Raw genomic sequence first — 15,844 nt, 5'->3', positions numbered from 1 at the left:
TGCAAACATATGAGGGTGTATCCAATAGTGCCATTCTGCTGATGGAAAGAGTTTCATCAGAAGAGCCAATTCCACACATCCCTGTCAGCCCCCGCACACCCCCAATATCTGCTCCAGAGGGCTGGAAAATCCTTGGGAGCAGATTTTCAGGTGGTATGGTGGGCTGCAGGGGGGAGGAGAGAGAAATTCCTGTCACACTAGCAGACTTCTACTAGCCTGATGTGGAATTTACCCATGTTGGTGTTTGCAACCATGTATGACTACCGGGCCTGGCCCCTAGGCATCCTGCCACTTCAAGCCACCACTCTGCTTCTCCTGGAGGAGGAGGGTGGTGATGGTGGCAGTAGCAGCAGCGGCAGCTCCTCCCCTCCCTCCCTGCCTGCTCACTGGCTGCAAGGGCCTCCTGGGAGAGTCAGCTGAAATACTGCAAGAGGTCCTGGCCGCCTGAGCAGCCAGGGCCTCTCCTGATATTTCAGCCAACTCTCCCAGGAGGCCCCTGCAGCTGGGGAAGAGGAGGAGATGGTGGTACAGCGCAGTGGGAACGAGGGAGAAAGAGAGAGAGAGTGGCTGGCTGGCTGGCTGGCTAGTCAGGCAGCAGCAGGCCCTTTGGGTGGGGGAGTGGCACAATTCACCATTCTTCCCATTCTGCACCACATGATGTACCCACATCAGGCCACGTCATTGTAAGGCTGGCCCTGATGACTATTTACTATATTCCAAACTATCCTTCTTGATTTAAAAAATGCATGGGAACACAGAATATGCTCCAGAAAAATTAGCTTTGGTTACTTGAAACAAAATCTACACTACTTGCCTTGCTCTTATACCAGACACTTTCATTTCCCTCTGGATCAACATTATCCGTTTCCAAGGTGAGATACACAAGTTGCCGTTCCAGCCCCTTTTCTTTAATCTGCTTCAGCGCTTGCTTTCCTATGAAGTCTGCTGGCTGGGAAAAAAGATAATGATGATAAATGATTAATCAGACTCTGTGACAAGGTTATAGATGCAAGCATTTAAATTTGCCTTCACTTGTTTTCCCATCAATTAAGTGTTAGATAAAAGTAAAAATCAAATCAAATCTCTGGGTTTCATGAATGTTATTTCATCTTGTCCACAAAGTGGACATGTTCAGTTATTTTACCTCATACTTTTCTGCATCTGTGACCTTTAAAATCTATACTTTCCAATTATTAAAAAAGAAGAAAAGATCAAACTGAAAAGAGCTCTATGGCTTCCTCCTGGGTTCTTTTTTGGGGAAGTGGCTGCAGAGTCACTCAGATAAAACTACTGAAAGAAAACCAACAACCACTTAAAAAAAATTCCCTCAAAGGATAGGGTAGCAAACATTTCTCTAGTCAACTATTTTGTGCAGCCTATACCCAATGCAGCAAATGGCAGGGATTAGGGAGAGGCCACAGCTCATGCTGTGAACAAATGGCTTTGCATGCAGAAAATTCCAGGGAGCACCACTTGAAAGGGTCTGAGGTAACAGCGATGGGAAAGACCTCCATCTGTCTGTGGAGAACAACTGCCAGCTGGATGGACCAATGGTCTGACTCTGTATAAGATGTGTAGATGGCCACTGATTTAGATAGCTTTAAAAAGGGATTAGAGAGATACATGGAGGAAAGGATAGTCAACAGCTCTAAGCCACGATAGCTACATGGAACTAAGTGGCTGGGAGACAAACAACAGGACAGCGTAGTTGCCTGTTGTCTTCCCAGAAGCATCTGACTTGCCACTTGGTGTGACCCAGGAGGAGTCTTCCTATGAATGGAACCCTTGGTGTCTGAGTTCAACAAGAATCACTGTATCAAAGGGTGGCACAACAGTTTTGCTAGTTATCTGAGTGGGACAGGGATGAATGTCTGCCCTCCTGCCTCCTGAACTGTAATTCGGACTTTTTAGCTTTCAAGGAAAAGAGCCTGCTGCCAGAACCCCATAGTTAATGGTCACAGCACTCAGTGGAATGGGGAAACAGGGTGCTACCAATCAGAATGCATTGTGCAGCAATTCCATCTTATTTTTCTTAATGTATTTTCTGCAGTAAGAAAAAAGATGAAATCAACTGTGGGAAAACATGGGAGGGATATGAGTGAAAGACAATGGGCGTTTCTACACCAGCCTAAAATCCTGCATTTAAAACGGGGCTTTCTGCTTCTGTTTTAAGGATCACACATGACTGCCTTTACACGCGCTCCCTTTCCCCCTCCCCTTCCCCCCTCTTTCTCCCCGTATCTGCGTCTTCCATTATCTTCCATTGATCTTGCTCCTCTTCTTCCTGCTTTAACTCTTTTGATGGAGGAAACTGAAGGGGAACACAATGGGGTAATTTGATAGTTCATTATCTGCGATCTATTTAAAAACGGAACAAAGGGCATTTAGTGCAGGAGAGCCATGGCAGGGTCACTGCATCATGTAAAGACCCCTGTGAACTTCCGTGAAGGCTCAATCTCAATCGCAGGATAAAAGCCCGGTGTGAAGGAGCCCAGTGACATCTGGACCAACACCTTACCTCTGCCCGGTAAAATTCTGTGAATGAAGCAAGGTGATGAACCAGTGCCTGGAAGTACCTCCTGATCAGGCAATAATTTCACAGCTTTTCCCCATCCCCCTTCCCTGAAGGTTAAGGCCCTTTCTTCCAACATCCTGCGACTCAGAAAGAAAAAAAAAGTCTGCTCATGACTTCTTGTCCTTTCTATAGGAAAATCATGCTGTGAAAAGGAAAGATTGTGGCCATTTCCTCCTACTTGTTCCCTTTCCTGAAACTGTCCAGCCCCCACCCCGCATACACACATCTAAGCTTTGCTGCTCTGCTTAGTATCAGAGGTTAGGTACTAAGCTTAGGGTTTAAAAAATTATAGATCAACAATTTGCTGATAAAGAAAGGCATAGTGAAAATGTATGTACCCAAAGCTATTTATGCCCAGCACGCTCTAGAGTTTAACACATTAACACTGTTGATAAATTTAACTGAGCAGCCAAAAAGTATTCTTTGAAAACTGAGAAATCCAGGGTGTGTTTCTTAAACAGGGTGTCCAGTAGTCTTCCCTCCTACACCATTAAACCTGGCTAACTAACTGCTGTAGTGCAAATCTGCCACTTATGTCAGCTGATCTTACAGGTCAATCCTGGCTCATTTAGGACTATAGAGCCCAGGCCTCAAGGCTAGCCTATTGGTCTGAGCAGCTTGTTGCTATGAGTAGCAACAAGCTACTTCCCCACCTCCTCGGAGTCTGGACTCAACCCACTGCAATGCCTGTTTAGACTATGCCGTTTTCTCTGGCCCCTCAGAGCCTGTCCTGCTTGCTCGGCTGTGCCTGTTTGGTGCCTCAAATCCTGACTCGTTTGCTCCAGCATTAACCTTGCCTGTTTGGACCACTCCCAAGTCAGCACCCCCTTCATGGTTCACTGCCTTGTTGTGGCGAAGGGGTTTGCGTAACTCAGTGATATCATAAGCTATGCTGTGCAGGGCCACCCAAGACGGACAGGTCATGGTGGAGAGTTCTGACAAAATGTGGTCCGCTGGAGAAGGAAATGGCAACCCACTCCAGTATTCTTGCTAAGAAAACCCCATGGAACGTATCACAAGGCTAAAACATATGACGCTGGAAGATGAGCCCCTCAGGTCAGAAGGTGTCCAATATACTACTGGGGAAGTTGTTGTTTATTCGGTCAGTCGCTTCCGACTCTTCGTGACTTCATGGACCAGCCCACGCCAGAGCTTCCTGTCAGCTGTCGCCACGCCCAGCTCCCCCAAGGTCAAGTCCATTACCTCTAGAATATCATCCATCCATCTTGCCCTTGGTCGGCCCCTCTTCCTTTTGCCTTCCACTTTCCCTAGCATCAGCATCTTCTCCAGGGTATCCTGTCTTCTCATGATGTGGCCAAAGTACTTCAGTTTTGCCTTTAATATCATTCCCTCAAGTGAGCAGTCTGGCTTTATTTCCTGGAGCATGGACTGGTCTGATCTTCTTGCAGTCCAAGGCACTCTCAGAATTTTCCTCCAGCACCACAGTTCAAAAGCATCTATCTTCCTTCGCTCAGACTTCCTTATGGTCCAGCTCTCGCAGCCATAGGTTACTATGGGGAAGACCATTGCTTGAACTATGCAGACCTTTGTTGTCAGTGTGATGTCTCTGCTCTTAACTATTTTATCTAGATTTGTCATTGCTCTCCCAAGAAGTAAACGTCTTCTGATTTCCTGGCTGCAGTCAGCATCTGCAGTAATCTTTGAGCTTAGAAAGACAAAGTCTGTCACTGCCTCCACGTTTTCTCCCTCTATTTGCCAGTTATCAATCAAGCTGGTTGCCATAATCTTGGTTTTTTTGAGGTTTAACTGCAACCCAGCTTTTGCACTTTCTTCTTTCACCTTCGTCATAAGGTTCCTCAGCTCCTCCTCGCTTTCAGCCATCAAAGTGGAATCATCTGCATATATGAGAGATTGTTAATGTTTCTTCCAGCAATTTTAACTCCAGCCTTGGCTTCATCAAGCCCAGCATGTCGCATGATGTGTTCTGTGTACAGGTTGAATAGGTAGGGTGAGAGTATACAACCCTGCCGTACTCCTTTCCCAATCTTGAACCAGCCCGTTGTTCCGTGGTCTGTTCTTACCGTTGCTACTTGGTCATTATACAGATTCCTCAGGAGGCAGACAAGATGACTTGGTATCCCCATACCACCAAGAACTTGCCACAGTTTGTTATGATCCACACAGTCAAAGGCGTTAGAATAGTCAATAAAACAGAAATAGATGTTTTCCTGAAACTCCCTGGCTTTCTCCATTATCCAGCGGATATTGGCTATTTGATCTCTAGTTCCTCTGCCTTTTCTAAACCCAGCTTGTACATCTGGCAATTCTCGTTCCATGAATTGCTGGAGTCTACCTTGCAAGATCTTGAGCATCTTACTGGCACGTGAAGTAAGTGCCACTGTTCGATAGTTTGAACATTCTTTGGTGCTTCCCCTTTTTGGTATGGGGATATAAGTTGATTTTTTCCAATCTGGTGGCCATTCTTGTGTTTTCCAAATTTGCTGGCATATGGCATGCATCACCTTGACAGCATCATCTTGCAAGATTTTAAACAGTTCAGCTGGGATACCGTCATCTTCTGCTGCCTTGTTATTAGCAATGCTTCTTAAGGCCCATTCAACCTCACTCTTCAGGATGTCTGGCTCTAGCTCACTGACCACACCGTCAAATCTATCCCTGATATTATTATCCTTCCTATACAGATCTTCCGTATATTCTTGCCACCTTTTCTTGATCTCTTCTGCTTCTGTTAGGTTCTTGCCATCTTTGTTTTTGATCATATCCATTTTTGCCTGGAATTCACCTCCGATGTTTCTAATTTTCTGGAAGAGGTCTCTTGTCCTTCCTATTCTATTATCTTCTTCCACTTCCGCGCATTGCTTGTTTAAAAATAATTCCTTATCCCTTCTGGCTAACCTCTGGAATTCTGCATTTAATTGGGCATATCTCCCCCTATCACTGTTGCCTTTTGCTTTCCTTCTTTCTTGGGCTGCTTCCAGTGTCTCAGCAGACAGCCATCTTGCCTTCTTGGTTTTCTTTTTCTTTGGGACGTTTTTTGTTGCTGCGTCCTGAACAATGTTGCGAACGTCTGTCCATAGTTCTTCCGGGACCCTATCTACTAAATCTAGTCCCTTAAATCTATTCTTCACCTCCACTGCATATTCATTAGGAATATTAGTGAGCTCATAGCTAACTGATCTGTGGGTCTTCCCTATTCTCTTTAGTCTGATTCTAAATTGTGCAATAAGAAGTTCGTGATCTGAACTACAATCAGCTTCCGGTCTTCTTTTTACCAACTGCATAGGTGTCCGCCACCTTTGGCTACAAGGATGTAGTCAATCTGATTTCGGTGTCGACCGTCTGGTGAAGTCCTTGTATAAAGTCATTTCTTTGGTTGTTGGAAGAGTGTTTGTTATGCACAGTGAGTTGTTAGCAAAATTCATTTTGTTCTCCCAGACCATGCTTGCCTGTAATTCCAGGTGTCGTTTGACTACCCACCTTAGCATTCCAGTCTCCTGTAATGAAAATAACATCTTTTTTTTGGCGTACTACTATCCAGTAGTTGCTGCAGATCCTCATAGATCACCAGACACTACACATGGACATCACCAGATGGTCAATATCGAAATCAGATTGATTATGTACTTTGTAGCCAAAGATGGAGAAGCTCCATACAGTCAGTAAAAACAAGACCTGGAGCTGACTGTGGCTCAGATCATGAGCTGCTTCTTGCAAAATTTCGGCTCAAATTGAAGAATGGAGGGAAAACCACTAAACCATTCAGGTATGACCTAAATCATAACCCTTATGAATATACAGTGGAGGTGAGGAATAGATTTAAGGGATTAGACCTGATAGACAAGAGTGCCTGAGGAACTATGGACGGAGGTCCGTAACATTGTTCAGGAGGCAGCAACTCAATCCATCCCAAAGAAAAAGGCATGCAAGAAAGCAAAGTGGCTGTCTGATGAGGCTTTACAAGTAGCTGAAGAAAGAAGGGAAGCGAAAAGCAAGGGAGAAAGGGGAAGATATATCCAACTGAATACAGAGTTCCAGAGAATAGCAAGGAGAGACAAGAAGGCCTTCTTAAATGAGCAATGCAAAGAAATAGAAGAAAACAATAGAATGGGAAAGACTAGAGATCTCTTCAAGAAAAATGGAGATCTCAAGGGAACGTTTTGTGCAAAGATGGGCATGATAAAGGACAAAGAAGGCAGGGACCTAACAGAAGCAGATGAGATTAAGAAGAGGTGGAAAGAATACACAGAAGAACTATACAGGAAAGATCTGAATGTCCCTGATAGCCATGATAGTGCGGTCACTGAACTTGAGCCGGACATCCTAGAGAGTGAAATCAAGTGGGCCTTAGGAAGCATTACTAACAACAAAGCTAGCGGAGATGACAGTATTCCAGCTGAGCTATTTAAAATCCTAAAAGATGATGCTGTTAAAGTGCTGCACTCAATATGCCAACACATTTGGAACACTCAACAATGGCCACAAGACTGGAAAACGTCAGTTTACATTCCAATTCCAAAGAAGGGCAATGCCAAAGAGTGTTCAAACTACCGTACAATTGCGCTCATTTCACATGCCAGCAAGGTGATGCTCAAAACCCTACAAGCTAGGCTTCAGCAGCATGTGAACTGAGAACTACCGGAAGTACAAGCGGGGTTTCAAAGAGGCAGAGGAACTAGAGATCAAATCGCCAACATTCGCTGCATCATGGAGAAAGCAAGAGAATTCCAGAAAAACGTCTATTTCTGCTTCATTGACTATGCTAAAGCCTTTGATTGTGTGGATCACAACAAACTGGAAAATTCTTAAAGAGATGGGAGTACCAGACCACCTTACCTGTCTCCTGAGAAACCTGTACGAGGGACAAGAAGCAACAGTAAGAACCGGACATGGAACAACCGATTGGTTCAAAATTGGGAAAGGAGTAAGACAAGGCTGTATATTGTCGCCCTGCTTATTTAATTTCTATGCAGAGTACATCATGAGAAACGCCGGGCTGGATGAATCACAGGTCGGAATTAAGATTGCCGGGAGAATTATCAACAACCTCAGATACGCAGATGATACCACCCTAATGGCAGAAAGCGAGGCAGATCTAAAGAGCCTCTTGTTGAGGGTGAAAGTGGAGAGTGCAAAAGCTGGTTTGAAACTCAACATTAAAAAAACGAAGATCATGGCATCTGGCCTCATCACTTCCTGGCATATAGAAGGGGAAGAAATGGAAGCAGTGACAGATTTTATTTTCTTGGGCTCCAAGATCACCGCAGACAGTGACTATAGCCATGAAATTAAAAGACGCTTGCTCCTTGGGAGGAAAGCTATGGCAAACCTAAACAGCATAGTAAGACGCAGAGACATCACCTTGCCAACAAAGATTCATATAATCAAAGCTATGGTTTTCCCAGTAGCAACGTATGGCTGTGAGAGCTGGACTATAAGGAAGGATGAGCGCCGAAGAATTGATGCCTTTGAACTGTGGTGCTGGAGAAGACTCTTACAAGTCCCCTGGACTGCAAGGAGGTCAAATCAGTCCATCCTAAAGGAAATCAACCCTGACTGCTCATTGGAAGGACAGATACTGAAGCTGAAGCTCAAACATTTTGGCCACCTAATGCGAAGAGAAAACTCCCTAGAAAAGACCCTGATGCTGGGAAAGATTGAAGACAAAAGGAGAAGGGGATGGCAGAGGATGAGATGGCTAGAAAGCATCACCGATGCAATGAATATGAACTTGAGCACACTCCGGGAGAGAGCGGAGGACAGGAAGGCCTGGCATGCTATGGTCCATGGGGTCACGAAGAGTCGGATACGACTTAACGACTGAACAACAACAACAAGTCAGCACCTGGTAACCAAGAACAAACCCCTGCTGAGGCCTGGACCAAAAATTTTCAGACAAACCTTTTCAGGTTAGATGGTGAGGTTTCATGGGGTGAATAGAGCAGCTTTCATGTAGGCCCCACCTTGCTCACCGTTTTCACTGCCTTTTGCTGCCCATTCACTGCTACAGTGAGCCAGGAACCCCTCATTCTAAATTAGTTTCAGGGTAAAGCAACATAGTTGTGTAATTTGGAAGCCAAATTAGAGGGCAATGCTTCCTGCCCTCATTCTAGCATCTTCTGGATTAAAGAAAATAGAGATGCTGATGAAGTTCTCCAAGCTTGGGTTTCAAAATAAACTTCAGAGGATTATAAAGTCTGCTTCAAAATGAGAGGCAAACCTTTCAATCTCCAAACTGTTTCTCCAGCATGGATTAAATCCACCCTGTCCATCTCTATCACCTCCATCCCCAAAACACGTTCCCCTCTCCCTTCCCCTTGAAGCTGGGTGCTGGTAAGAGCAGCAGCAGAGATGTGCTAGGAAAATATCTTTCTTCCCTTTCCATCACCCTGCCTAACAATGTTGGGTACATGGGGGACAGTAGGAGACCTACATCTCCCATAATCCCTGCACATCCCAGCCTGCTGTTACTTGCTGTTTGTTGAAAAGGGACAACAGAGAGCAGGAAGGGAGGACAAAAAACTTTTTCTACTACTAGATTCTGTGGCAGTTTAAGAATCAACTTTGCCTATCTTGCTTGTGTAGCATCACACCCTGCCTGGAACCCCATGCATCATAAATAGTATACACACACACATGGCCCCTCAAAGATCAGTAAACTGCTGCTGGTGCGCATATAGTAGAACAAAGCCTTCCCGTGCATTTTTATGTAATAACATAGGTAAAGGATAAAACAAATAAAGCTTCCATCTGCCTATAACATTGTTAAACAGGGAGATTAAAGCAATATGTACTTTATATTCTTGTTAACCAAAGAGTTGGACAATAACAGCCTGTAAACATTTTACTTCTCACGTATAGTCAAACCAGTCAGTAATTTATTTTTGCTAGATGACTCATTTCTCACAAAATAATAGGAATCAACAGGTAAGTTTTGACTAGTTTCACTTAATGAAGACAATCTAGGGATGTTCATCACAATATAAATACACTTCTGTTATAGGAGAAATAATAGATGCATTATTGTAAATTAAATTTTGTCCCATGTAGAAGGCAAATAGTATAATCAGTAGCCCCAGCCATTGTCACAGAAGGCACGTCCACAGAAGATAAGTATTTAAAATGCATGTCGTGTATCTTGGGACATACTGAAGACAAGTGGTCTTCTTTCTTAGGGCTCCACCTCTCAGGAAAGACAGCAGAGTATTAACTTTCCTGTAATATTCCCCAAACACTCAAGTAAATGTACCTGCAAGATGATTTTAAACAGCACACTGCCACTTCCACCTGCCAATTAATTTGCTTGTGATTAGCCGGGACACTGTGTCATTGTAATCTATGTGCTGGTTCTCCTATTCACAAGTAAAAATACTTGTGAGCAGGCATGGGCAGCACACTGCTTGAACAGGCACAATTTATTTCTTGTCCTCAGTGTCTCCTTATACACATACAGTAAATGTACCAAGAGAGGCATAGGGACGATGAGAGACAATGAAGGACAATCCAAAACATAAGCCACCAGAGAGACCGTGGTGCAGACAATACCCTTATAGAAAATGGCAATCAGGCTGTGCCCATTAAAAGCAGCTATCCATAGTACACCAGATGACATAATTGAGCACGCTATTGCTTTTGGTTGTTTGCAGGAGATACAGTGGAAAAGAGAGAAATCATAGACAGAGTTTGACATTTACATTTGTAGGATGTAAATGTGCTGTGTTAGCAACCCTCATCTGCAGGCAGTAGTTCTGTGTTTCACTCTACAAGCTCTAATGAAACTCTGCCTATAAAAGAATCACATGCATTTAAATACTTCTAAGCTCCCCGGTGCTTACTCTTCAACATTATTCATTTGCCCCCCATAAATCCATCATATATAAATGGAAAACACAGTTCGCATGAAGGTTAATGCAGCAGTCATAACTGGAGCCTTGAGTGTGACCTGGCAACAGATGTGAATTGCTTTAACAGGTCACTTCTAGGATTAATTGCATAGAAGGCAGTTAACACCTGTGAATATATAAACAGGGAGACAGCTAAAGTAATTTTGACTTGCCTTCACCTTTTAAAAAACATCTCCCACTTTGATTTGTGCAAGAAAATTTCATATATAATATGTTATTTAGTCTTTATATATATTTTATATATATAGTCTTTAAAAAAGGCAGTTTACTGTGGGTGAAATACAATATAGTTTGAGTGGACCTCTGCTTGTGCAATGGGACCTTCCCCTCCTCTCCCTGCAGCTCCCATGCCACCCAAATCTGCTCTGGAGGATCTTCAACCCTCTGGAGTAGATTTTGAGGGCGTGCAGGGAGAGGGTGCAGTGGGGAGAGGGAATTGCCTCACTCCCAGTTCCACTGATAGAAACTGTTCTGTCAGCAGGAGGGGGGTAATCAGATATAACATTTAGTTTACAAAATATTATATGATTGATTCTATGAACTAGAAATAACATTCTAGGGAGCAATCCTATGGCAGCTAGTCAGCGGCTAGATGGCCATAGGATATGTGGGTTTCCGGGAACTGACCTTCCTCCTCTTCCGTGCTGCCTAGCAGGCAGCGTGGAACAGCCCTGCACTCTGTGCTTGGAAAAGGAGCATGGAGAGGCCAAAATGGGGTGTTCCAGGGGGCTTTCCAGGGCAGGGAAGGCAGAAATGCCAGTACGACACATCCTATCTGTTGTATGGCAGCCTCCTCCCCTGCTCCGCCTTCCCACAGCTAAACAGCCAAAATTGTCTGTCTAGCCGCAGATGCAGGGCAGGAGAAGCACAGAGGAGATGATCCCCTCCATGCTTCTCCTGCCGTGCATTGGATAGGCAGTCGCCTCCAAGTTCAGAGGTGGCCACCTACCCCCTAGGATTGCACCCTTATATGCTTAATCTTTTTTTCTGAAATAGCTGTTTAGTGATGACAGCCTTTTCTTAATTGTTCATAATGGTAAACTAGAAGCAGACTTAGATTTTAAAAAACCCAAAGAAAATGACAATTTGGACTTTTAAAAAGATATTTCCTTTCCTGTTGACAATAAGGAAGACATATAGAACTTTAATTTTCATATTCTCTCTCTCTCTGAATGAATGAATTTATGCATCCATTATCCACTGTGGGAGTTCTGGGACAGTTACCATTTGCCCCCATGTTACAATAAGAGTTAGATTATCATAACCATAGCACATCCCTGTAGTAAATTTCCATCACTTAAAGGTAGAATTGCATAGATACAGTGGTTCTACAGGAACATAACTTGTTTCTTGATACAGTAATCAAGTGAAGAAATATTGTCTTAATTTTAATTATTTTTCACATTTCTATACTGTCCATTAGCCGAAGGTCTCTGTACACATGCAATATAAAAGTGACTTTATATTGAGTCAGACATTCAAATAAACACATTTCTTTATAATTTAATGTACACAACAAGAGAACCAGTGTGGTGTAGTGGCTAGCGTGTTGGACTGGGAGCCGGGAGATCCGGGTTCTAGTCCCCACTCAGCCATGGAAACTCACTGGGTGACTTTGGGCCAGTCACAGACTCTCAGCCCAACTTACCTCACAGGGTTCTTGTTGTGAGGATAAAATGGAGGAGGAGGATTATGTATGCCACCTTGGGTTCCTTAAGGAGGAAAAAAGGTGGGATATAAATGTAACACTTCAGCAAAGGAGATCATTACCTTGTTGTGGTGCTGGAGCTTGAGCACCTCAATGTCATCATGAGCTAAACAGTGAAGGGACACCCAAGACGGGAAGGTCATGGCAGAGAGGTCAGACTAAATACGATCCCTGGGGAAGGAAACGGCAACCCATCCCAGTATTCTTGCCGTGAAAACTAAATGGATCAGTACAACCAGAGATATGTCGGTATACCATCGGAAGATGGGACTCCCAGGTCGGAAGATGGTCAAAATGCTACTGGGGAGGAACAGAGGATAAGTTCAACTAGCCCCAGATGTGATGACACACCTAGCTCAAAGCCGAAAGGACGGCTAGCAGCCGATGGTGCTGGTGGTGAACGATGAATCCGATGTTCTAAAGATCAACGCACCATAGGAACCTGGAATGTAAGATCTATGAGCCAGAGCAAATTGGATGTGGTTATTGGGGAGATGTCAAGATTAAATATAGACATTTTGGGTGTCAGTGAACTGAAATGGACTGGAATGGGCCACTTCACATCAAATGACCACCAGATCTACTACTGTGGACAAGAGGACCACAGAAGAAATGGAGTAGCCTTCATAACTAATAATAAAGTGGCTAAAGCAGTGCTTGGATACAATCCAAAAAATGACAGAATGATCTCAATTCGAATTCAGGGTAAGACATTTAACATCACAGTGATCCAAATATACGCCCCAACCACAGATGCTGAAGAAGCAGAAGTAGATCAGTTCTATGAGGATCTGCAGCACCTACTGGATAGTATGACAAACAAAGATGTTATTTTCATTACAGGAGACTGGAATGCTAAGGTGGGTAGTTAAACGACACCTGGAATTACAGGCAAGCATGGTCTGGGAGAACAAAATGAAGGAGGACATAGGCTAATAGAATTTTGCAAAGACAACTCACTGTGTATAACAAACACTCTTTTCCAACAACCTAAGAGACGACTTTATACAAGGACTTCACCAGACGGTCGACACCGAAATCAGATTGACTACATCCTTGTAGCCAAAGGTGGCGGACATCTATGCAGTCGGTAAAAACAAGACCTGGAGCTGATTGTAGTTCAGATCACGAACTTCTTATTGCACAATTTAGAATCGGACTAAAGAGAATAGGGAAGACCCACAGATCAGTTAGCTATGAGCTCACTAATATTCCTAATGAATATGCAGTGGAGGTGAAGAATAGATTTAAAGGGCTAGATTTAGTAGATAGGGTCCCAGAAGAACTATGGACAGAAGTTCACAACATTGTTCAGGAGGCGGCAACAAAAAACGTCCCAAAGAAAAAGAAAACCAAGAAGGCAAGATGGCTGTCTGCTGAGACACTGGAAGCAGCCCAAGAAAGAAGGAAAGCAAAAGGCAACAGTGATAGGGGGAGATATGCCCAATTAAATGCAAAATTCCAGAGGTCAGCCAGAAGAGATAAGGAATTATTTTTAAACAAGCAATGTGCGGAAGTGGAAGAAGATAATAGAATAGGAAGGACAAGAGACCTCTTCCAGAAAATTAGAAACATCGGAGGTAAATTCCAGGAAAAAATGGGTATGATCAAAAACAAAGATGGCAAGGACCTAACAGAAGCAGAAGAGATCAAGAAAAGGTGGCAAGAATATACAGAAGATCTGTATAGAAAGGATAATAATATCGGAGATAGATTTGATGGTGTGATCAGTGAGCTAGAGCCAGACATCCTGAAGAGTGAGGTTGAATGGGCCTTAAGAAGCATTGCTAATAACAAGGCAGCAGGAGACGACGGTATCCCAGCTGAACTGTTTAAAATCTTGCAAGATGATGCTGTCAAGGTGATGCATGCCATATGCCAGCAAATTTGGAAAACACAAGAATGGCCACCAGTTTGGAAAAAATCAACTTATATCCCCATACCAAAAAGGGGAAGCACCAAAGAATGTTCAAACTATCGAACAGTGGCACTTACTTCACGTGCCAGTAAGGTAATGCTCAAGATCTTGCAAGGTAGACTCCAGCAATTCATGGAACGAGAATTGCCAGATGTACAAGCTGCGTTTAGTAAAGGCAGAGGAACTAGAGACCAAATAGCCAATATCCGCTGGATAATGGAGAAAGCCAGGGAGTTTCAGAAAAACATCTATTTCTGTTTTATTGACTATTCTAAAGCCTTTGACTGTGTGGATCATAACAAACTGTGGCAATTTCGTGGTGGTATGGGGATACCAAGTCATCTTGTCTGCCTCCTGAGGAATCTGTATAATGACCAAGTAGCAACAGTAAGAACAGACCATGGAACAACGGACTGGTTCAAGATTGGGAAAGGAGTACGGCAGGGTTGAATACTCTCACCCTACCTATTCAACCTGTACGCAGAACACATCATGCGACGTGCTGGGCTTGATGAAGCCAAGGCTGGAGTTAAAATCGCTGGAAGAAACATTAACAATCTCCGATATGCAGATGATTCCACTTCGATGGCTGAAAGCGAGGAGGAGCTGAGGAACCTCATGACGAAGGTGAAAGAAGAAAGTACAAAAGCTGGGTTGCAGTTAAACCTCAAAAAAACCAAGATTATGGCAACCAGCTTGATTGATAACTGGCAAATAGAGGGAGAAAACGTGGAGGCAGTGACAGACTTTGTCTTCCTAGGCGCAAAGATTACTGCAGACGCTGACTGCAGCCAGGAAATCAGAAGACGTTTACTTCTTGGGAGGAGAGCAATGACATATCTGGATAAAATAGTGAAGAGCAGAGACATCACACTGACAACAAAGGTCCGCATAGTTCAAGCAATGGTCTTCCCCGTAGTAACCTATGGCTGCGAGAGCTGGACCATAAGGAAGGCTGAGCAAAGGAAGATAGATGCTTTTGAACTGTGGTGCTGGAGGGAAATTCTGAGAGTGCCTTGGACTGCAAGAAGATCAAACCAAACCAGTCCATGCTCCAGGAAATAAAGCCAGACTGCTCACTTGAGGGAATGATATTAAAGGCAAAACTGAAGTACTTTGGCCACATCATGAGAAGACAGGATACCCTGGAGAAGATGCTGATGCTAGGGAAAGTGGAAGGCAAAAGGAAGAGGGGCCGACCAAGGGCAAGATGGATGGATGATATTCTGGAGGTGACGGGCTCGACCTTGGGGGAGCTGGGGGTGGCGATGGCCGACAGGAAGCTCTGGTGTGGGCTGGTCCATGAAGTCACGAAGAGTCGGAAGCGACTGACTGAATAAACAACAACATAAATGTAACAAACAAACTTACCCCAAAAAAGTGTGTCATGATTTAGGATGAATTCATCATCTTCCATAAACTGTTTTGTAAGAAATGTTTACAACCATGTAATTTAGACTTCAAATAAATGTTCAGTGCCTAGTTGCTCAACTCCCTAATTTATTTTTAAATTCTACATGTAGAACTAAAAGCATAATATAGGGAAGTGATGCATATGAGCCATGCCTGACTATTCAGGGTAATAACGATTTTCTAGCAGGAAAATGTGTTAGTATACTGTAGTTGTTCCATATAGTTTGTCACTAAACATCTATCAACAAAAAATCCATTCAAGCCTGAATTCAACAAAGTGAATGGCAACAGAAGTCGGAGACATGGAGTACACAGAAAAAGAAAGAACTGAAGTACAATCTAGCATA

General features: G+C 43.7%; 1 protein-coding gene across 1 annotated transcript in view; it reads right to left on the bottom strand.

Annotated features, from left to right (window-relative positions):
- The window catches only part of DMGDH (dimethylglycine dehydrogenase), a 99,770-nt gene that overhangs the window by 6,606 nt on the left and 77,320 nt on the right, over positions 1 to 15,844 (bottom strand). Inside the window, exon 15 of the mRNA XM_084833397.1 lies at positions 815 to 949. Coding sequence (XP_084689523.1) covers positions 815 to 949 — 135 coding nt within the window. The remainder of the gene's footprint in view (positions 1 to 814; positions 950 to 15,844) is intronic.

This window comes from Heloderma suspectum, chromosome 2, assembly GCF_057233095.1.
Source record: "Heloderma suspectum isolate Gila_16-S chromosome 2, 16-S_ref, whole genome shotgun sequence".
Classification (NCBI taxonomy): Eukaryota; Metazoa; Chordata; class Lepidosauria; order Squamata; family Helodermatidae; genus Heloderma; species Heloderma suspectum.
Note: the sequence above shows the minus strand (reverse complement) of the source record. Positions and strands in the feature narration are given on the sequence as shown.